The sequence below is a fragment of the Zootoca vivipara genome, chromosome 13 (genome assembly GCF_965207765.1).
Source record: "Zootoca vivipara chromosome 13, rZooViv2.hap1.1, whole genome shotgun sequence".
Classification (NCBI taxonomy): Eukaryota; Metazoa; Chordata; class Lepidosauria; order Squamata; family Lacertidae; genus Zootoca; species Zootoca vivipara.
This window is the reverse complement of record NC_142596.1, coordinates 39,185,972-39,208,267: the sequence shown is the minus strand read 5'-3', so window position 1 is coordinate 39,208,267 and position 22,296 is coordinate 39,185,972. Positions and strand designations below refer to the sequence as shown.

At 46.4% G+C, this 22,296-nt stretch overlaps 1 protein-coding gene across 1 annotated transcript in view; it reads right to left on the bottom strand.

Annotated features, from left to right (window-relative positions):
- The window catches only part of LOC118092729 (BOS complex subunit NOMO1), a 35,986-nt gene that overhangs the window by 11,943 nt on the left and 1,747 nt on the right, over positions 1–22,296 (bottom strand). The window contains exons 2-22 of the mRNA XM_035131182.3: positions 22,005–22,094; positions 21,216–21,261; positions 19,759–19,859; positions 19,533–19,639; positions 18,774–18,846; positions 18,386–18,538; positions 17,321–17,458; positions 16,647–16,736; positions 15,787–15,892; positions 15,529–15,679; positions 14,534–14,711; positions 13,757–13,898; positions 12,184–12,315; positions 10,749–10,885; positions 9,987–10,074; positions 8,985–9,048; positions 6,219–6,314; positions 3,399–3,608; positions 2,313–2,395; positions 1,365–1,524; positions 297–423 (exon numbers count right to left, since the gene is read on the bottom strand). Coding sequence (XP_034987073.2) covers positions 297–423; positions 1,365–1,524; positions 2,313–2,395; positions 3,399–3,608; positions 6,219–6,314; positions 8,985–9,048; positions 9,987–10,074; positions 10,749–10,885; positions 12,184–12,315; positions 13,757–13,898; positions 14,534–14,711; positions 15,529–15,679; positions 15,787–15,892; positions 16,647–16,736; positions 17,321–17,458; positions 18,386–18,538; positions 18,774–18,846; positions 19,533–19,639; positions 19,759–19,859; positions 21,216–21,261; positions 22,005–22,094 — 2,472 coding nt within the window. The remainder of the gene's footprint in view (positions 1–296; positions 424–1,364; positions 1,525–2,312; positions 2,396–3,398; positions 3,609–6,218; positions 6,315–8,984; positions 9,049–9,986; positions 10,075–10,748; positions 10,886–12,183; positions 12,316–13,756; positions 13,899–14,533; positions 14,712–15,528; positions 15,680–15,786; positions 15,893–16,646; positions 16,737–17,320; positions 17,459–18,385; positions 18,539–18,773; positions 18,847–19,532; positions 19,640–19,758; positions 19,860–21,215; positions 21,262–22,004; positions 22,095–22,296) is intronic.

The window sequence follows — 22,296 nt, the reverse complement described above, 5'->3', positions numbered from 1 at the left end:
TGTTTAAAATGGGAAAAAAGAAAAGTGATGCAATACCTCGTACCCAATCAGCAGCTGACAAAACAGTTCGAAGAGCACAGGTGTGTCGCCCTCAGATAAATGGAGAGCCACTAAGTGCAGAGATGTATTCACCTCTTTGGCAGCTGTTGGGAGAATCTTTGGCCTCCCATAAAATTTGGCACTGTGTGTGCCTCATTCTCCCCAAGCAACGTTTTCCCCTTCCGCCCTCTGCCCATGTGAATTCTCTAGAGAATGAACAACTCTGCTGAGGTTCCAGAGGACACGGAGGACGTTACCTCAAAAGTGACTCCGGCAAGAGCGAAAGCTTTGAAGTCCCCAATGGTCCCTTCCACAGCACTCAACACAAAGCCTTCTTTCTGAGCGGTGACAGTGTATTCCAGGTCACTGTGAAGAGGCCCCACGCTTGAAAAATAAAGGGGAACGTAAGAACGTAAGAGCCTGCTGGATCAAGCCAAAGGCCCACCTAGTCTGGCATCCTGTTCTCAGTATCCGTCCAGATGCCTGTAGGAAACCCCCATAGAGAACCAGAAAACAAGAGTACAAGAGGGAAACAGTGGCATGGGCAGGAATTTACCAGCCACAACACTGTCCGAAGGCCTCTGGTTTAAAGCAGGCATCCCCAAACTGTGGCCCTCCAGATGTTTTGGCCTACAACTCCCATGATCCCTAGCTAACAGGACCAGTGGTCAGGGATGATGGGAATTGTAGTCCAAAACATCTGGAGGGCCAAAGTTTGGGGATGCCTGCCCTATACAGTACAGTGGACGCTCGGGTTGCGAACGTGATCCTTGTAGGAGGCACGTTCGCAACGCGCAGGTCGCAATTCGGCACTTCTGCGCATGTGCAAAGCACGATTTAGCGCTTCTGTGCATGCACCGAAACCCGGAAGTAACCCGTTCCGGTACTTCCGGGTTCGGCGTGGAGCGCAACCCGAAAAGACGCAACCTGAAGCGGCTGTAACCCAAGGTATGACTGTACTGTACAGAGCTGGTCTATTTGTCCTACAAAGAGCCTCAGCTTCCAACTCTTTGCCCCGGGGCCATAGGTTCGAAAGCCCTGCTTTGCAGATCTGGGCAGGTTAACCCTAGAAGACATCAGGTGGGATTCAGAGGGGGGCAGGGTGGGGAAAGTTGCCCTTGTATGGGAATGACCTCTCTGCCCCTCCCCTGAGAAACCACAACAAAAAACAGTCCTGTCTGTTTCTAAGGGATCCTTAGAAACTGTGAGGGGACTGCAAAAGGAGGACAGCCAGCCAAAGGGCAGACATGCTCTTTGGTAAGAGCAGAGGTGCCTGGCGTTGGCCTCTGGACCCAAACCCCTGGGAGTTGGCCGCAAGGGCTTACCTGTATGAACCTTTGTCGTCTGTGAAAACCGTGATGAGTGGCGACGGCGCTCCCTTCTCGCTAATGACAATCTCGACACCCTCCAGCTCGGGGTGGATTTGCCCTTCCAGGAACAAGCCTGCTTTGCCATGTATTTCTATCAGCTTTCCGGGGCAGCTCTCTTAAATTGAGGAGGGGAAGGAAGAGAGAGGAAAGTTAGAGTGGGGATTTAAAAATTATGGAAACTCTCTAACTCCCCTCCCCTCCCTCATTTCATCCTCTTATTATCTTCTGTGAGATGGTGAACAGCTTTTGTATTATTTCTTTCTGTTTAGGAAGGCCTCTGGACCATAAATGGCCACATGCTTTTTTGATTTCCATTGCCAAAGCTGAATTACTGTTACTTCTAACGGTTGCTGTATTTCAACCTTTTCCCTCTGGGTTGTAATAAAGTGCCCTGCTGGATCAGGCCGAAGGTCCACCTCATAGAATCGGAAGGGACTCGCCAAGGGTCATCTAGAACCAACTCCCTGCAATGCAGGAATCACAGCTGTAGAATCCCTGGCAGGTGGCCACCCAACTTCTGTTTAAAAGCCTCCAATGAAGGAGAGGAAATCCATCCACTGTTGAAGAGTTCTTGCCAGCAGAAAGTTCTTCCTAATGCTCATTTGGCATCTCCTTTCTTGCAACTCTTAATCCACTGGTTTAGGTCCTGCCCTGTGGAGAAGCAGGTCCACTGTCCTGTTCTCACAGTGGCCAAGCAGTTGCCCGTGGGGAGCCAATGGAAGCCTGCTGTTTTAGTGCTTTATCTCTGCTTTGCTGCATTAACGGCACTGGCCCCTTCCTTTTACAGCCTCCTAGTCCAACACTCCCTGATTCAGCCGTTGGTCCCAGGCTTAGTCGCTCGACCCACTGAGCTGTGCAGATCCACCAGCAACTTCCCAGCGCTGAGCTACAGCCAAGATTTACCTCCACTGACAACCGTTTCTATTGAAGGCGGGTAGAAAAGGAGCTCTTTCGAGGAGGGCGTCACCGTGATTTTCTCCCCAGACCTGGAAAAAGAACCATAAAAAAACATGGGAGCTGGAACTGGATGGTTGAGTCCAAACGGCTGTCTCAAGATGGACAGGATAATAATAATAATAATAATAATAATAATAATAATAATAATAATAATAATAATAATTTATTTATACCCCGCCCATCTGGCCGGGTTCCCCCAGCCACTCTGGGCGGCTTCCAACAAAATATTAAAATACAGAAATCAATCAAACATTAAAAGCTTCCCTAAACAGGATGCGTAACCTTTCTCATCCTGAGGGTTGCATTCCCTCCTGGGCAGCCTTTCTGAAGGAACCATATCTGGGCGGGGCCAGAGGGGGAAAGGGAGTGGAGCAACGAACACAAATTTAAACTTTAAGCAATAGCCCGGTTTACACACACATTCGAACACCCCTCTCTGTCCTCCATCCCGGAAAGCAAGAGGCACAATCAGAATTCAAGGGCAAGTCTAGAAAGCCTGCCTGCCTTGGGAATGGGGCCACCACAAAAGAGGCGACCCCAAAGGGTTTTGTCCCTTTGGGGGTGACACTTCGGGCGGGAGGAATGAGGGCGTGGGCCGGCCCCCTTGTGGTAAGATTAATGTTTTGAAGGGGGACAGGGATGTTTCAAATGCTTCTTTGATTGCCGAGTGTATTTTTATAAGTCATATACACTAGTATTGTTAATCGTTTTAATTTTTATTATATATTTTGAGTTTTCAACATTGAAAGTTTATTTTGTCAGCCACCCCGAAACCTACAGGTATAAATAAGGCGATATACAAATTTAATAAATAAATAAAATACTTGGGGTGTAAAGCAGGACCAGGGAGGGGTGTGACCTAGCAAGCGTGCCAAGGGCCGAACAGAGAGACTGAAGCGCTACATCTGGCCCGAGGCCTGAGGTTCCCAACCCCCTGTGTGCTGAAGCCTAAAGAGACAGCAGTTCAAACTTTCCTCCAAAGCTTCTAAAACAACAAGAAAAAGGACCTCTCTGGGCAGAAGACAAACGCACCTCGCCCAGTAGGAAAACTCGTAGTGGAACGGCCCTTGTAGTTCCTCCACCATTTCCTGCACCGGAGGCTCAGATCCTTCCTCTTCCGGGCCTTTCTTCTCCCTCTCCTGCCTGCGGGCCTCGATCTCGGCCAGCTGCTGCTCCCGACGCAGCTCCTGCTGAGATTTCAGGGGGCCAAGCACCAGGTCGGGTTCGCTGTCGATCGAGGACCTGAGAAAACAAAACAAGAGAATGAATTGTCTGAATGCAAAACTGGCAGGAGAAATGGCCACCAAGGGGCAGATACTGAAATGGCCCCATCATTTCGTTCGTCAGGGGCATAAAACAGGAACAGGGAACCTGCAACCCTCCAGACATTGCTGGGCTACATCTCCCATCATTCCTAACTACTGGACACGCAGGCTGTGGTCTACTGGATCTGTAGTCCAGAAACACCTGGCCATGGGTTCTCCAACGCTGGGACAGAGGATCCTTTTTGATGGCCTGCGGCACATTCAGGCTCAGCACCTGGCTAAACGCAATTTCTGCCCAAGAGACTGGGTAGCTGCTGGCACTCCACAATACGCAGTACTGAGCTAGGCAGACCAGCAGTCTGATCCACAGCATATAATGTTAAAGCATTCTTATGCCATTTTCAACGGTCATGGAGAACCCCGAGGACTCTAACAAAGTACAGTTCCCAGGATACTCCACGACAGTTTATAGTTGCATATGAATGCTTCAAATACATAGTATGGGTGTGGGCTAGGATATCTCCCTTAATATTCCGATAGCTTTTGAGATGCATTTTTCTTGGTACAGTGGTACCTCGGTTCTCAAACTTAATCTGTTCTGGGAGTCCGTTCGGCTCCCGAAACTGTTCGAAAACCAAGGCATGGCTTCCGATTGGCTGCAGGAGCTTCCTGCACTCAAGCAGAAGCCACAGAGGATGTTCAGCTTCCGAAATGTTCGCAAACCGGAACACTTTCTTCTGGCGTTCAGGAGCCGATTTGTTCAGCAACTAAGCCATTTGAGAACCAAGGTACGACTGTAGTTCACAAGTTGTGTAAGGTTGAAGCGTATAATAATTTATTATTTATACCCCACCCATCTGGCTGGGTTTCCCAGCCATTCTGGGAGGCTTCCAACAGACCACCAAAATACAATAATCTATTAAACAGTAAAAGCTTCCCTAATGATAATGACTACCACCCTCAAAGAGGGCACTCTAGTGCTGTAGGCTCTGAAATACGAAACAGCCATCATGCTTTCCAGAGCCGCAGTCTTAGAATCATAGAACTGTACAGTTGGAAGGGACCATCGGGGTCATCTAGTCCAACCCCCTGCAATACAGGAATCCTTTTGCCAAACATGGGGCTTAAACCCACGGTCCTTAGATTAAGAGTCTCAGGGGGGCACTTTTAACCCAAACACGCATTTGGGGACCCATTTCTTGATCTTTTGCCATGTACCGTGTTTCTCATAAAATAAGACACCGTCTTATATTTATTTTCCCTCAAAAAAACCCACGGTGGCTTATTTTCAGGGGATGTCTTATTTTTTCGAGCGGGAGCTTGCAACAGCGTGCTGCGCCGAGCCCCGACCTGGTGAGAGCCGGAAGTAGCGCACCGCGCGGGACCCGGTGAGAGCCAGGGAGCAGAAAATAAAAATGGCAAGGCTGCCCTTGTAAACAAAGCACAATAATAATACTGCGGAGCTCAGCGGGGTTCCGGCCCTCCCATTTGCGTGCTGCTGGGGAGCAGAAGAAACGCCGTGATCCAAGGAGCACGGCCGCGTCGGTGGAGCAGGAAGCAGCCGCGAAGGCGGCTGTGAAACAGCGGCGGAGGGACCGGCAAGAGGCAGCTGCACGGGAGCCGCTTCAGGGAGCACAGCACAGCGTGAAGAGCCTGGTGAGAGGCAGCTGCGGCTGCAGGTGAAGCCCGTGATCTGCGTGCGCGACTGGGGGCAAGCACCCTGAGCGCTGCGACGGTGGCGAAGAGGCGCCTTATCAGCCCGCCTCTCAGCTCACCTCTTTGCCACCGCCGCAGCGCTCAGGGCGCTCGCCCCCCAGTCGCGTACGCAGATCACGGGCTTCACCTGCAGCCGCAGCTGCCTCTCACCAGGCTCTTCGCGTTGTGCTGTGCTCCCCGAAGCGGCTCCCACCCCCACAAAACACAGTGAGGCGGCCGCAGGGGGAAGCGCCGAGAGCGCCCAGGAGCGCGGCTGCAGCGACGCTGATCCCAGCAGCTGCGGAGGTGGCTGTGGGCACGCACCAAGCCCCAAAGCACGGCGGCGGTGGCGCCAGCGGAGATGGCCACTGCGAGTGGCATGAAAAGAAGAAGGTCGCCAGCAAGCGCGCTGTTGCCTCTTGCCGGCTCTTCCGAAGGCGCTTAAATGCCTTCCTTTCCTTGCCAGACCTGCTCCCCCACTATGGCTTATTTTGGGGGTATGTCTTATATTTAATCAACTCGTGAAAAGCCTGTCATGTCTTATTTTGTAGGTACGTCTTATTTTATGAGAAACACGGTATCTGCATGTGGTAGGTTGTGCTCTGTGGATCAGGCCGTGACCCACCAGTTGAAGACCAGTGCTTTAGAGCTCCATTATGAAGAGACAGTGGGCATATCCTTTCGAGCTCCAGAGAGATTAGGTGCACAACTGTTTCAACTGAGGGGTGTCCCATAGAATAAAGGATACGTGGAATTTTTGGAAACCTCCACACATGTAAAAAACAAAAAACCCTTCTCCTAAGCAGCTGCAACCAACTAGCCACACAAGACAACGAACACTTGTTAAAACCTGGTAATTCAAAGGTAGTCTTTGCAACCCCAAAGTTCTTACTTGATGGTAACCATCACATCCATCAATTTATCGGCTGTTATAGTTCCAAGGACATGGTGACGAATCGCAGTCAGAGTCAGGATACTCGGAGCAGACCTGGAACCAAAAGGGGGGGCACTTAAAATGGATCCTAACAACCACTCTTTGCTTTCCATTCCTCTATGAAGGGGAAAGGATTTTCAGCCATTTTGCATTTAGCCTGGGGTTGTAAAGCGGTTGAGGTTTACTTACTTTAAAGACTCTCATGCATAGCCAGGTCAACAGCTAAGGCTAAATATTTAAGGGGATGTTTAGCTCAAATGGTTCCACTATGGAGGGTCAAAAATTCAGCCTAGGAATCTGGCAATTAAGGGGAAATAGAAGCCTAAATAGGAATCTACACTCTGTCTGACTGGCTAAAATGATTGGGAAGAGGATTGAAAACACTGTATATAAGCAAAGTTGGAAAATAGGGTGGTTAATTGAAGAGGGAAACGTTTCTGGAGTCAGAAGCCTGAAGAAGTTGAGTTTCAAAAGTGCTGAACCACTTTAAGAGACTTGAAACACTTGAAAAAGCACTTGTATGTTTAGGGAAACAACCTAGAATGGGGACTGGCAATATGTTTATCTCAGTTTATCAGTCTCTTTGCCCATAACTTTTATAAGTTCACTCCCATCTTCGTGATATAGCAGCCTCCAGAGGTGGAAAGATGGCTGCAATCAATGGCTTGTCATTTAAGATCTCACAGCAACCTCTAAATGGCTCAGCACACCGCCTCTCCCCTTATAAACCAACCTGGACTCTGCAATCAGAGGCCCTTCTTCACGTGTCTCCTCCATGAGAGGTCCAGAGGGTGACAACATGAGAACAGACCTTTTATGCAATGGTCCCGTTTGTGGAATGCTCTCCCCAGGGAGTTTCACCTGGCACCTTCATTCTACATCTCTCGGAACCAGGCGAAAATGTTCCTCTTCAACCAGGCTTTGGGCCGATTAATCTTCGGCAGACTTTTAAATGTGTTTGTGGGAAGGGGTGGTATTGTTTTGTTATTTTCGTTTTAACTATTTATTTGTGCTTTTACCTTGTATTTTTTTCTTCTTGCGACCTGCCCTGAGATCTTATAATGAAGCGTGGTATAGAAGTCTAATGATAAGAAGGAAAATTTCCACAAGTGTGTTGTGGTGCAATGTCTGAACTGAGGTCACAGGAAGAGAGATTCATTAATGAATCACCCGCAGGGGTGAGCAGAACCCATTTGGGGACCACACTGACAAACATCGCTCTAATAATATTGGCTAAACATTCCCGCTAGTGCCAATCATGCCAATGTCTTATATGCCTTGTTTTAATCTTTTACAGTGGAAGTTTTCAGAGAAATCATCCTGTCAAATATGACAATTTGAAATGGCATATTTATAAAGCATGTTCCTAGGATCTCTCCCCCCCCCCCCAAAAAAAAATGTGGATGAGTTTACCCATGTGTGGGCTACATGAATACTGGTCTGATCAACAGTCTTAAAAGTCAGTGTAATGTACTCCCTCTACTGGTAAAAAAGAAAAGCTGCCATCAAATTAAGATTACATTTAAAGAACATTTAAGTGGCCTTTAGATGCTGTACCATGAGCTAAAGGTGAAACTCGGAAAATTAGAATATCGTCGAAAAGTGCATTTATTTCAGTAATGCAACTTAAAAGGTGAAACCAATATATGCAAAGCAAGATATGTCAAGCCTTTATTTGTTGTAATTGTAATTATTTGTCATTAGGCGGGTCAATTATAAATGGAATGGAATGAAATGTAATAACGATGTTTATTTTTGTATTATTGTAACTATTTGTTTTATTACTGTGGAATTTCCAAAAGAAAGCATTTGTAAAAATTAAAAGGAAAATAAAAAATAATAAGTTGCATTACTGAAATAAATGCACTTTTCGACGATATTCTAATTTTCCGAATTTCACCCATGCAACGCAGTGCTGCTATAACACAGAATCATATAACTGTAGAGTTGGAAGGGACCCAGAGGATCATCAATCCAACCCCCTGCAATGCAGGAATCTCAACTAAACCATCCACGACAGGTGGCCATCCAACCCCTGATTAAAAAATATCCCAAGGAAGGAGAGTCTACCACGTCTCATGGGAGTCTGTTTCACTGTCAAACAGCTCTTGGTGTCAGAAAGTTCTTCCTGATGTTTCGTGAGAATCTCCTTTTTCGTAAGCTGAATCCATTGGTTCAGGTCCTAGCCTCTGGAGCAGGAGAAAACAGGCTTGCTCCATCCTCCATGTGACAGCCCTTTGGCCATTTGAAAACGCTTATCATAATGTGGCAGGACCTACAATTTGGAACTCGCTGCCTATTGACATCAGGCAGGCAAGTAGGACCAAGTTCGGCCTGCGGGCCAAAAGTTCCCCACCACTGCTATAGACGATACTGAACTGAATGGCCTGACTTTAACAAGGCAACTTCCTATACTCCTAGGGTCCAAACAGCCAGGTCCTTAGCATGCAAGTGTCACCCAGCTGGGATCCGAGAAGACTGTCAGGTGCTAAGGACCTGCTTTCCTGGCTCCAACCAGGCAGTTAAGTGCCCTTTCTTTAAGAGCATGACAACCACACTGTGCGATGAACCCATGGAATAGCAGCTCCATCGCAGCCTCTAGAAGCCCCGGAAACAGCTTCACATGTGTGAAGCCTCCTTCTAGTTTATCACATTTATTCATTGCAAATATTGACCGTGAACATTTCCGCAAAGGTTACCAACCAGCTGCTACTTCATGCTTACGTATCATAGGTGTAGTATTCGTGTTCAAAACGGTGGCAGGAACGGGGTGTGACTTCGTACACACCTGAAAATATCAAAGCGAGACACAGTTGAAATCCTGATTTCAGGTTCTGAAGGTTCCCATACTTCAAAACTATATCACGCTAGCCTTTTCGTCAGCTCCTGAACCTGCCTCGCTTGGAGCATTTTGCTGGCAACCTGAAACCTGCTGCCTAAACAAGAGGCTTGCCTAATAGAAGACGCAACCTCACCAATTCTCTAGCTCAGTGAAGATCGCATTGGTAGATAAGCACTCCTCCTACGTTCCATGGCGGCCTCCCACCTGCTGCGCCCCCTACAGGACTGATGAGGTACTCCAGGATGCACTTGGTTCCTCAAACTCAGGAGAAGACACTCCAGGAAGGTCCTGGCTCTAGCTCTACTCCAACCTCAAAATAACAACCCTGCAAGGGAGCCTAGCCCAAGACAGCAATTGGCCTACAGCAGGCATGTCCAACAGATGGATCGTGATCTACCGATAGATCACTGGATCTCTGCAGTAGATCACTGGTAGATCATTGGCTTCCCCCAAAGACAATGAACAGCTGTGGCTAAAAAAAGCTCAACATTTGACCTGAACCCCCCAAAAGGGGGTAGATCACTGCCAGTTTTTAACTCTGTGAGTAGATCACAGTCTCTTGGGAGTTGGCCACTCCTGGCCTACAGTCATCCAGTGAACTTGGGGTTTACCAGTCAATGTCCAACATGCTAACCATCTTTTGCAGCTTACCTGTCTATAGCTATCTGTTGATCCTAAAATGTTGGATATTAGGCTAGGCACTGCTGCTCTTTGGAGAATGGGGTAAACCAATACACCTTCCTGTATTTGTGGACTCACCTTGCAGTGGGGTGCAGCTTTGGGGGCTGTTATGGGGGCTGCACTTCAAAATTTACCACTATCTGTTGGAACCTCACACACAAATACATACACACAAGACCATTCATTTCCAAAGAGACACTTACCCGGCTTGGAGAGGCAGAACCTGTTCACCCCTTTGGACAGGTTATAAATGCCAACGTTCTCAGGTCCATTTCCATCCTGATAAAACTCCTGACGATAAAAAAAAACCCCAAGACGTCTATTAGCAGGTATCGAATCCCAATCTTTGAAGTTTCCAAGTCAGTTTTCAAGCATCTACAGCAGTTTCCAATTCTGCCTCCAAAATTAAGTGGGAAAGGCAGTAAAGGACCCCTGGACGGTTAAGTCCAGTCAAAGGTGACTATGAGGTGCGGCGCTCATCTCGCTTTCAGGCCGAGGGAGCCGGCGTTTGTCCACAGACAGCTTTCCGGGTCATGTGGCCAGCATGACTAAACCGCTTCTGGCGCAACGGGACACCGTGATGGAAACCAGAGCGCACGGAAACACCGTTTACCTTCCCGCCACAGAAATACCTATTTATCTACTTGCACTGGCATGCCTTCAAAGTACTAGGTTTGCAGGAGCTGGAACAGAGCAATGGGAGCTCACCCTGTCGTGGGGATTCGTCATCGGCGACAAGCCCAAGAGGTTCAGTGGTTTAGACCACAGTGCGACCAGCACCCCCCTTGGCAGTATAGAAATATATTACTTAAATCATTCATTTGATATTTATGGGCCGCGGCCAAGTTGGTGATTACCAGATTTTGGAAGGGACTGGAGGGGGTCAATACTGAGTCTGACTCTCTATTAGGCTACGTTGTGGGGCAGTTCAGGCCAAAGAGAACACATAGAAGCCATGATCTCACCAAAGTGATCGCGTGGGAAAGAGAACAGCGCAGCATATAGCCGGTCTGGCGGAACTCAATCCCTGATGCATCTTCTTCCAAAACCTCAAGTTCCAAGGATTTATTCTTCCAGCACCAGTCTTCACGGATGATGCTCACTTAAAAGAAGACAGACAGACCAGTAAGGGGGAGGTGTCATGTCTGATGCTTATAAAGCAAGCAGTTAGGCAAGCACAGGAGTAATCCGAACATTTTGTAAGCACTAGCGTTTAAAAATAAGTCTGGATATGGAAGAACTGGGCATATTCAGCCAACGTGGCGCCCTCCAGGTGTGGTAGGAACAGCCATTCTCATCATCCCTGACCACTGGACGTGCTGGCTGGGGCTGAAGCCCAGTAAAAATGGAGGGCGCCACGTTGGCTACCCCTGCAAGACGTAAGGAACTCAAATGCTTTCACCTGTGCATTCTCCACATTTCTCTCTCTCTTTGAAAAAAGAAGTGCACCACAGGGAATGCAAACATCGGACCCAGAAACTTTACGGGAAACTTCAGCGTGCAAGAGAACATGGGAAAGTTTCTTTTTAATAGGATATTTTCCTTCTGTTGTTTTCATACACAATTGTATTCAAATATTTTTTTTTAGAAAAATAATATTATGCTGCATCTTTTTAAACAATTTAACAGTGTGGTGGCAGTGTTGTATTTATTTATTTAATGGCATCTAGCACAGGGATCCCCAAACTCGGCCCTCCAGATGTTTTGGGACTACAATTTCCATCATCCCTGACCACTGATCCTGTTAGCTAGGGATGATGGGAGCTGTAGTCCCAAAACATCTGGAGGGTCGAGTTTGAAGGTGCCTGATCTAGCATATTAAATTGATTAAACACTGAAGGCTGAACTTCAGTGGAGACATATCTTGGCCAAAAAGTGGGGTATTGTTTAGGGATTTTTGTTGGAGTCAAGAATAAATTTTAGAGATTTTAATTCTGCTGTTCTATTGATATTATTTTTTGCAGCTTTGTTTTTAGTTCTGATGTCTTATGTGGTGGTTGTTTAATTTTGTTGTGTACATTTTGATATGATTTTTATACGGCTTGCGACTGCTGTTATACATTTTTTAAATTATGAAATAAATGTTTTCATGTTGGAAGCTGCCTCGAGCATGGTTTTAACTCTGGAAAGGGAGCACAGAAATAAATGATGATGGTGATGATGATGATGATATTAATGAGTAGCAAATTCTGGCACAATTTGAAACAGTGAAAAGGTAATAAAAAACCCTGTGCAACCAGACTCCCTCTCTCCACACTTTTCCAGACTCCACACTGCTCCAGAACTTTTGGGGGTAATTCGGGAAGGCATGTAAGAGAAAGTTCCATTACACAGGTGGAAATCTTTGCACTAGTGGACGACTTAGTTACATACAAACTAGAAGCACTGCATTGTCCTTACTTTTATACTTTCCAGGAAGCACATTTTCAAACAAGAAAGTCACTGAGTTAGACTTTGCTGCAAGTTGGAGGCTACGCTTCTCCCCCTGCCGGTTCACAGACTGGAGTGTCATGGTCAATTCGCCACAAGCATCTGGGGGGGGGGGAGACAAAAAGAGGAGAATGTGCAGATTTCAGATCGGCATGTTTATTCAGCAGCCTCCTTAGGACTTTGGGGAGAGGGATGTCACCGATACCTAGAAATGGGAGTGGGCAGAGGCTTGATTCATATGTTGGCCTCTTGATGAGAGACAGAACTCATTTGAGAACAAACCTGGACCTACCAGCAAGCCGACACTCAACAAGAATTTGCAGCCAATCACCTGGTTGCATCCAGCAAAGTTCACCTCGAGAGTAAAGGTAAAGGGGCCCCTGACCATCAGGTCCAGTCGTGTCCGACTCTGGGGTTGCGGTGCTCATCTCGCTCTATAGGCCGAGGGAGCCGGTGTTTGTCCGCAGACAGCTTCCGGGTCATGTGGCCAGCAACCAGTGCAGCGAACCAGAGCAGCACACGGAAACGCCATTTACCTTCCCACCGGAGCGGTCCCTATTTATCTACTTGCACTTTGATGTGCTTTCGAACTGCTAGGTGGGCAGGAGCTGGGGCCGAACAACGGGAGCTCACCCTGTTGCAGGGATTCGAACCGCCAACCTTCTGATCAGCAAGCCCTAGACTCGGTGGTTTAACCCACAGCGCCACCTGGGTCTCCCCAAGTAGTCATGTCAATATTCAGGCCTACTCTGTGTACGAGCAACACAAAATACAACCCACAAGTTCCCAGGCAAGGATATCTGTACGTCACACGTTTACAAACGGGGGCCCCATTCACGCTTTATATTTTGTGCCAAGACAGGAGAGGGGAGAGCAGCATTCCCTTGTGGAAGGTTTCCTGGGGGCCACATTCCAGTGGTGAGGCAGGGCCAGGCAGAAAGACGATGGAGCAAGGGATGCAGCTCTTAACTTTGTAGGCTGCATTTCAAGCACGCAAAAGTCAGAGGACACTATGCACGCACTGCTTTCTCCATCCAGGTACACAAGAGGCATTATGGCAGCTGTATATTTCAGCCAGGAAACTGCTCTCAATGGTGTGGAGAAAGATTGGTGAAGGCTGTGGAGAGGCACTATAGCCTAGGGAGGGCCAAAGGGCCAGACAGAGAGGGCTGGAGGGCCGCATTTCAGTCTGATGTCCCCCAATTCCACCCCAATGGGGGGGGAGGACTGCCAAAGGGAAGTATTGCTTCCTTATAAGGAGACTGGCAGGAGTAAGTATAGCTTAGTGTGCTGGGAGATCCCCTGCAGGTCCACAGGCCAAGACACGGCCATCAAGCTCTTCCGAGCCTTAGCCTTGCTGGCTATATTGCTACAGTAGTCAACGTGGAGCCCTCCAGATGTTGTAGGACTGCAACACCCATCACCCTCTGCTGTCTGGGTCTGAAGGGAGTTGATGCCCAACAAGATCTGGAGGGCGCAGTGTCGGCTATTCCCACCAGACTATATGAGCAACCTAATTTCCACCCGTCAGTGCAAATCTTACCCAAACAAGTGACTTTCCCCGAAATGGAGGCCAGGAACTGCGAGAAGGTCACGTCCAGCACTGGTTTGGAGGCAACCGTCACAGGAAAAGTCTTGGGTTTCAAAGCAAGGCCAGCTCTGGCTTCTGCCTCGGGAACTATCACCTACAGCAAAGAAAATGATGCTGAGAATTATTTCCTTGTGTGAAATGGAGCAACATGGATAAAAGACATGAGCAGCAAGGAGCAAGGAACTGGAAATATGCAAGGAGGTCATGGAGTATGCTTGCCAAGGCTGATGGGAGTTGTAGGCCATACTTCCCTCAGGCCGACCTTCTGGGGGTCACATATCAGTGGTGGGTTGCCAATTTCCCCTTTGTTCAATAGCCAAGTTCAGGGTTTCCCAAACAGGGTCTCTGGCTGTTTTTGGACTACAACTCCCATCATCCCTGGCTAGCAGGACCAGTGGTCAGAGATGATGGGAACTATAGCCCCAAAACAGCTGGAGACCCAAGTTTGGGAAACCCTGGTCTAGTTTCTACACCCCCGCACCCACTCCTTTGCCATCCAAGAGGCAAGAGAGAAGCATTATCAGAGTTCAAGGACAATGAAAAACTTGGGGTACAAAGCAGGAGAATAAAGGATTCCAAGGGCCAGGTAGAGAAGGCTTGAGGGCCACGTGTGGTCCCTGGGCCTAAGGTCTCCCACCGCTTTGAGAAACAGAAATCTGCTCCCAAGATTCCATATTTGATTGCTTTTACAAGTTATTTCTTTTCTTAAGAGGTACTAGTTATTCTGACCTGGATGACATAGGCACCCGATTTGGCCTTGAAGCAGAAAGCACCGCGAGTGTCCGTTTCTGTAGTCACCATCAAGGTTTTGTCCTTGTCTTGAGGCAACATCGTCACCTTGTATTTGTTGATCTGCTTGATAGAGTCAGGAAAGCGGGTTACTGATATCTGGCCACAGACACTGAACCTATTGGGGAAAGAAGGGCATTGCCAATGGTGAGGAACAATTGGAATTGTCTGGAAATCCAAAAGGCCACAGGGTTCCCAACTCTGATATAATGACACTGTTGTTGCTGTTGTTGTTGATGATGATGACATTTATATACTGTACCACCTTTAACTTCCAAGGATCTCAAGGCACATAGTTCTCCTCCTCCCCATTTCATCCTCACAACAACCCTGTGAGGTAGGTTGGTCTGAGAGTGAAGGGACTGGCCCAAGGGCACCCAGAGAGATTCATAGCTGACTGCGGAACTCAAACCTCCCAGGTCGGAGTCCAACACTCTAACCATTACACCACATTTGCTCCCATGTTGCATAGAGTATTGGATCAGGCTAGTAACTTTTGTATGAAGTTCGCTGGGTGGCCTTGAGCCAGTCACTTATTATCTGCCTAACCTACCCCATAGGACTGCTATGAGGATAAAACGGGGAGAACTCTGCAGGCCACCTTGAGTGGCTTGGAGGAAAGGTGGGACATAAACGCCATTCATTCATTCATAAAGCAAGCCGCACCATTGGTCCATCTTGCTCAACGTTGTCTACTCTGACTGGCAGCAACTCTACAGGAGGTCAGGAGATCTTCCCTAGGCCTACCTGGACATGTTGGGGCTGGAACCAGGGACTTTCTGCACGTGAGGAAGATGCTCTGCCACTGAGCTACAGCCCCTCCCTGGTGTACGGTAGCTTCCTGTGCTGCTATCCCAAGGCCTCAGCTCTGCTCTGAAAACCCCCAAGCCCCCCCCCCCCCGCTGTCTTGCTTGGCTTCCTACTCAGACACTCACTCTGTTGTGATGATGTCAGCCAGCTGGGGAGTGTTGGGGGCAATTTTCACCGTAATGGTATCGAAGAAGAGGTGCTCTTTCTGGGCTTGAATGGTGTACGTTCCGGTGGTTATGTTTTCAAGTCGAAAAGAGCCGTCAGATTTGGTAGTAACTGTGGTTTAAAAACGGACAAATTCTGTTTGAATTCAGCTCAGCCAAAAGCATCAAATGGGTAAGACCCATCTCATAGGACACCAGAGCAAAACAAGAAGCACATACCTTTAATCTGGTTATTCAGCGTCACAGTAGCATCTGAAACGCCTTCCCCTTCTGGGCTGTTCAAAACCCTCCCTGTGACTGAGAAGCCCATGACATGGAAAATGGGCTGAAAGGGAGGAAGTGGGAGAGATCAACGGCTGAACAATAAAAAAAATTATTTTCATTATTTAAAGATTTTATTGAGGTAAATTAAATCAATACAATAAAAAGGCACACTATGTATCTGAGAAGGATTTAGCATTAGGTTTGTAAAGTATTTAAGACCATTAGGAAAACAAAAATTATACATTATATTACGGAGACAGAGTCCTGTGTGTCTATTTTTTTGTACATAAGATAAAATCCCACCAAACAGCACAGACTCTTTCAGGGTCCTCCAAGCCTTTGGCAATATGTGATTTAGAAGTTATTTTTTCAGCTAATCCTAAACTGTACATATTCTTATACCAAATCATACAATGTTCTCCACCTGGGGGGCAACTGAGGTTCTGACAGCCGCCAGCATCCTCATCAAGAGTTTCTGAGAGCTGAAACTTTTCAATTGATCATCCCATAGATTCAGTTTTTTTATTTAAAAAAAAAAGCTGCAGGGAAGTAGGAATGGAATGTTTGAGTATATTGGTCATTTCTTGACAAAGCACTGCCCGGAATTTGAATGTCAATGAGTACAGTAGTTTTACCACAGGTAGAAAAGGATGGAATTAGAATGCATCCTACTGGAACTGTTTTTCCTTCCTCCTACCCGATTTGAAATAGTTCTGAATTGCTGGATTATTTCAGGTTAAGATACATCCATCCGTACGATATGCTTTACCTAAATTCATCCAAAGTGCAAAAAGGGTAATTCGAGAAGAGCTCACCTCAATTTTCAAACTGTCATGCTCCACCGTAAAGTCCAATCTAGATGGAGCAACATCAAACATAATTCTCTCGCCTCGGTAAAAGGGGACCTGAGAAGAATGCAGAGGCCCAGATTAAGCAACGTGTTTCTCCAAAAGACAAATCCAGACAAAATACAGTCCATCACTGTGGGAGGCGTTTCTCTAGCAACGGTGAGTGTTGAGTCTAGGGGCCCTCCAGTCAATCAGCTGCATCCGTTAGCCATAACCAGAGTAAAGAAATTAACGGACATGATGAGCCATTCATTTCAATAAGTATACTCTGAGTAATACTTAGTTGGATACAGCCCAATGTAATAATGTGTATCTACCTGAAGGGGAGCACCATGTACACCTTGAGCTCATGGGAGAAAGTCAGATATAAATGCAACAAATAAATCTGTCGCTCTCTCTCACATACACAAAATATGTTTGAACAAAGCTTGTTTTATTTTTTCAAGCCTACTTGCTGTTTGCAGGGGGGAGGGGGTGTGTGTGGCTGCAGAGTGCAATTGTTGTCCACACACACACACACACGTTTCTATGACCTCCAACTGCACCCATGGGCCCCAAGAAGGCTGATGACCCCTGCTTGCAGCCTTCACTTTTGAGGAACTCCTTATTTAGAAAGGCCAGGGAGCTCTCTCATTACTCACCACAGTGTATTTCCCACTCGGCAAAGACAGAAAAGTAAAGGAGCCGTCCTCTTTGGAGATGACATTGCAGAGATAGGCGAGAGAATCGTCCCTGGCAGGAAAGCCGTCAACTGGAGAGGTGCTGCAGCCCATGATGTCCTGTACAAAAGAAGGCAGGCAATCCTCTATACAGAGAGAACAAGCACAGAACTTCCCAATGGCTGCCAAAAGCTTCCCCATTCATCTGGAGAGGCACTCAAGTGATGGTCTTCCCTCTTCACGTAAACCAACAGGGAATTTGGCTCACTGAGCAGCAGGCAAAACAGATGCTTCACATGCAAAAACCAGGACTGTGCACATGGAACTTGGGTACAAAATCGTTCCCTCCCCTTCCCAAGACACAAGAGAAATCCACACTGTCCATCATCTAATTACTTTGGAGCATTGGCCGTTCCCCACAAACCAGATGAATCAGAGCAGTGTTCAAGCTTGGATCCCTAGAAGTTGTTGACATACTTCTCCTATCATCCCTGGTTGGTAAAACTTTAGAAATGTGATCCTCCATCTGTACCCTGAAGGCACCATCTGTTCCAACTTTTAAATACCTATTGAAAACTTGTCAATTCTGTAAGATTTATGCAGGCAAGTAAGAATACCTCTTTCCATAAGGGTTAGCTGATTTCTGATTTTAACTTTTTTAATAGGGTTTTTATTGTATGGAAGTGTTTTTTTTTAATAGAGATATATAAATACTTTTTATAAATAAAATGAATTTAGTGACACAGTCCCTTTCTTCCACAGCCTACCTCTACCACTGTCTCAATCTGTGAAGACCAGGCTCATTTAGCTGCAGTTAAGCATGTTTGTCAAAAACAATACGAGGGGGTAAAAAAAACAGGACCAATATCACATCTCCACAGATGTCAAAACTATTCTGAGTTGTACCCAATGTTAGTCCTACTCAAGGTAAACCCATTGAAATTAATGGGAATGACTAAATTGGGTTCATTAGTTTCAATAGGTTTACTGGGGTGGGGAGGGGAATAGTTGGCTACAACCCTTTCTTTTGCATGATGTACAACTGACCTCCTTGGTTACCGATGACGAGAAAAGGAGGAACATGACCCCTTTCATGGGCTCCCCATCACTCCGGACAGATCCTGAAACGTTGTAACCAGCGACGACGAGAGGGCCAGAGGCATAAGCATTAGAATTGGTCACTCTTACAGTTGTGCTGGCCTGAAATATAGAAAAATGTGAACAGTTGGTCTCATAATTCCACAAAAACAGTTAAGCATACGGTTTTGGAGGCTTTTTTTGGGGGGTAAATTCTGTAAGGATAATACCATTTTGACCATTAAAAGATGCTTCTTGTTCTGAGAAAGTCAGCGCCTTCCCTTCACCAGCATATAAGGCAGATTTGTGTGCAAGCAACCTCTTCTTGCCTGATGCTTCAATTTACAGCAGCACTCACCTCTTTCAGCATCCAGGTCGGATGGGAAGCAAAGATTTCGTATTCCCCAGGAAGGACTTTGAAAAAGGCATACCTGTAGAAAAGGAAAGTTGGTTCACAAACAGAATAGCTCTGGCTAACAGTGATGATGATATTTGTACCCCACCCACCATGTGCTTCACCACTGAGCTATGCTCCCCTCCCCTTCTTTTTCAAACAATCAAGACTGTAAGAGAGGAATCGGAAGCAAAAAGTTTCAAGCAGTCGCTCAGGCCCTACCTTTTTAACTGTCCAAAAAACCACCTCTGATATATAAGCAGCGCACTCTATTTACGCAGGCATTACCTTGATCTCTCAGCCAGATTCTTCCCTTTTAGTTACTGAGCTGTTTTTAATGGGGATGTTTTTACTGCGTATGCTATTTATGGATTTCTATATTTTAACACTTGCGCAGTTGGGTTTTTATACTCGTAAATCGCTTTTATACTCGTGAGCCCTAAGTGCTGCATGTAAATAACCTATGCTTTGTAAACTCATCTCCATGTATGCTGTCCCACTGGCACAATGGGACTGCCATTTCCTCTCCTCCCACCGGTGTGCTCCCCAAAGCTGCTCCAGGGAGCCCCTCAACTCTTCAGAGTTTATTTTGAGGGTGGGCGTGGCAGGGTGGGATGGAGGGAGCAGAAGAGGAAGTGGAAAATCTGCTGCACACACAGAAATCTGCTGCGCCACTGGAGCTACGGCATGAGATACAGCCCTGCGGCAACAAGTCAGACTCACTTTCCGCCCGGCTGAGTGGTCGTGGCTTGTATGCTTGCCTCCGAACCAGGATTCCGCAGTGCAACAAGAACCCCGGCAGGACCCAGTGTCTGACCTTTGCTGAGAACCTGGAAAGAAGGTGACAGAGCAGCTCTTCAGCTTGCAGGGAAGAAAGCACATAGGACCTGCTTCCCCATCACCTTGCCCAAAAGGAGGCAGCAACGGTCAAACAACAAGGGCCTTTTACCTTCCCATTTACGGAGAAGCCTGTAAACACAAAGTTGATGTCACCTCCTTTAGTGCAAATGTCATTGATGCCGTCCACGTGGATGTCCACGCTCGTGGGCTCTGGTGGGGAGGGAATGAAAGGAAAAGTATTAAAATGGAGGAAAAATTATGTTGATGTCTTCTGCGTCTGCTATACATGAAGCATCATTCCTTAAACCATATCCGCCCCAAACATTTTAAAGCACTATGATGCCATTTTAACAGTTGCAGCTTTTAGCAAAAAATCCTGGGAAGTGTAGCCTGTTAAGGGTGCAAGGGTTGTTAGGAGAACAGTATTTCCCTTGCAGAGAAGAGGGATTGATTGTTAAGCCAATCAATGCAGTTCTGTAAAAATAGGGACCTCATAACAAACCTCCACACCCTTAAACAATAGTTCCCAAGATTCTCGGGGGGGGGGGGGGAGCCATGACTGCTAAAAATGGTATGCGGGTGGTTTAATGTATGGGACAGATGTATAGGAGTTAAACATATGAGGAGGTGTGTCCTTGGTTGCTTCGGACTTCATGTGAAGATGCTATCATTTTGCCAGAGTTTTCCCTGCCCCATGAGACTGGACCTTGCTATTTCTGAATTCCTCCACCATGTTGCTAGAAGACAGAAACAGGCCCATTTGATGACATTTGGAACAGTTTTATTGCATTTGTTAACATCAGTTCATCAGACCAAAGACCCCCCACGGACCTACAGTCGGGTTTGGAGGGCCTTATGTGGATTATTTTGAACGCTTCTGGTCAATAGATTTATAAGTTTATATAGATTTATAAGTAATGGGAAAGGGGGGGACAATATCAGGCAAGCAGGTTTAGCATCGTTTTTTTAATGCTCTGATCCAAAGAGCTGTTTGGTTTACCTGTTTTATTGGTTGTTTTCATTATACTTGCAGGGGGAGGGATTCAAAACTGAGTTCCTGTTTTTACCTGCTCCTGTGTACTTAGTGCTGTTTTACTCTTGTTATGATACTGTGGCTTTTAAAGGATTTTTTTAATACACCAAACCTTGGTGCTCCGGTTGCAAAAATACAACTCTCTTCAATCCCAGCAAGCACAGTCAAGGACCAGGAATAGTGGGGAGCTGTAGTTCAGCCACAACTGAAGGGCCAAAGGTTCCCCACGCCAGCTATAGAAGCAAATGCCACCAGAAATGAACTTTTGAAAACCTCAGTTTCAGTCCAGTGCAATCCTATGCTGTCCTTTTCAGTGAGTTCAGTAGGACTTATTCCCAGATAAGAATGCATATGACTACAACGTTACAGCGCAGTTCTGTACGTTGGGTCAGCAAACCTTTTTTTCTGACAGCATGCCAAAAGTGAGCAGAACCAAACATACACACCAAAATGCTAAGTCCTGTCTAAAACCATCAATTGGAACAATTCATATCCCACCCCATCAAAAAACAAACGAACAGGTACATACATACCAAAACTCCACCCTAGGGGAGGTTCAATTTTAAGGACAAAATCCCCCTACAAAAGAAATCATGAACATTTTTTGCAATTACAATAAAAACACAACACTTTCTAAAGAAAACCCAGCAGCTGACTATCTTCTATCTTAAGGGGTATCCAATAAATCCTATGCAATAGGTGAAGTGCTTTCTTCTATCTGTCCTGAAGCTTTTAACATTCAGCTTCCTTAGATGTCCACAAGTTCTGAATGTAATGAGAGGGGCAGAACTTTTTCTCCATCCACTTTCTCCATGCCATGAATAATTTTATAATCTGTTATTGTGTCATCACTTATTCACCTTTTTTTTCTAAACTTAAAAGTCCCAGAAGCTGCAACCTTTCCTCTCACTCTTGGTAATTGTGGTCGCCCTTTCTGGAAACTTTTCCAATTCTGCAATATCCCTTTTCAACTGAAGTTACCCAAACTGTAGACAGTACAGTAAGCCCTCAACTTACGTACATTTAACTTTTGTGCAATTAACTGTACACGCATGGTAGAAAAATGAACTCAAAACTCAAGAAAGACCTACGCCAGGGGTCACTAGCCTGGAACCAGTAGCCCCTCCCGCACCCAGTGCTAAAATTAGGCTTGAAAGCTTGCCACTGTAGCCTGTAGAACAGACAGCAGCAGTGTGTGGTTGACAGCTGTGTGGAGTGGGGTGATGGTGTTCCCATTTTCTCCAATTTGCAAATTTACCCACAGGTACAAAAAGGTTAGTGACCCCTGGCTGTTACAGTTCAGGTACCATGAGGTTGCTTACCTTATCGTACAGAGGAATCATGAAGTAACCATTATTTGGAGCACAGTCTGTTTGGTATTTCAAGGTTCCATGCTTCGTGTACAATTTAATCTATAAATTGAAAGCAAAACAAAAAACAAACAACCCACAATGGAATATGGTCGTTCTGCCACGGCAATTATTTATTATTTTAAACTCATATACAGTACCTCATTTTTATATATGTTAAATAAACTCAAAAGCTTTTTGAAAAAAAATAAAAATAAAATACAGAACACACAATGACCTGGTTTGCACGACACATTAAAACACA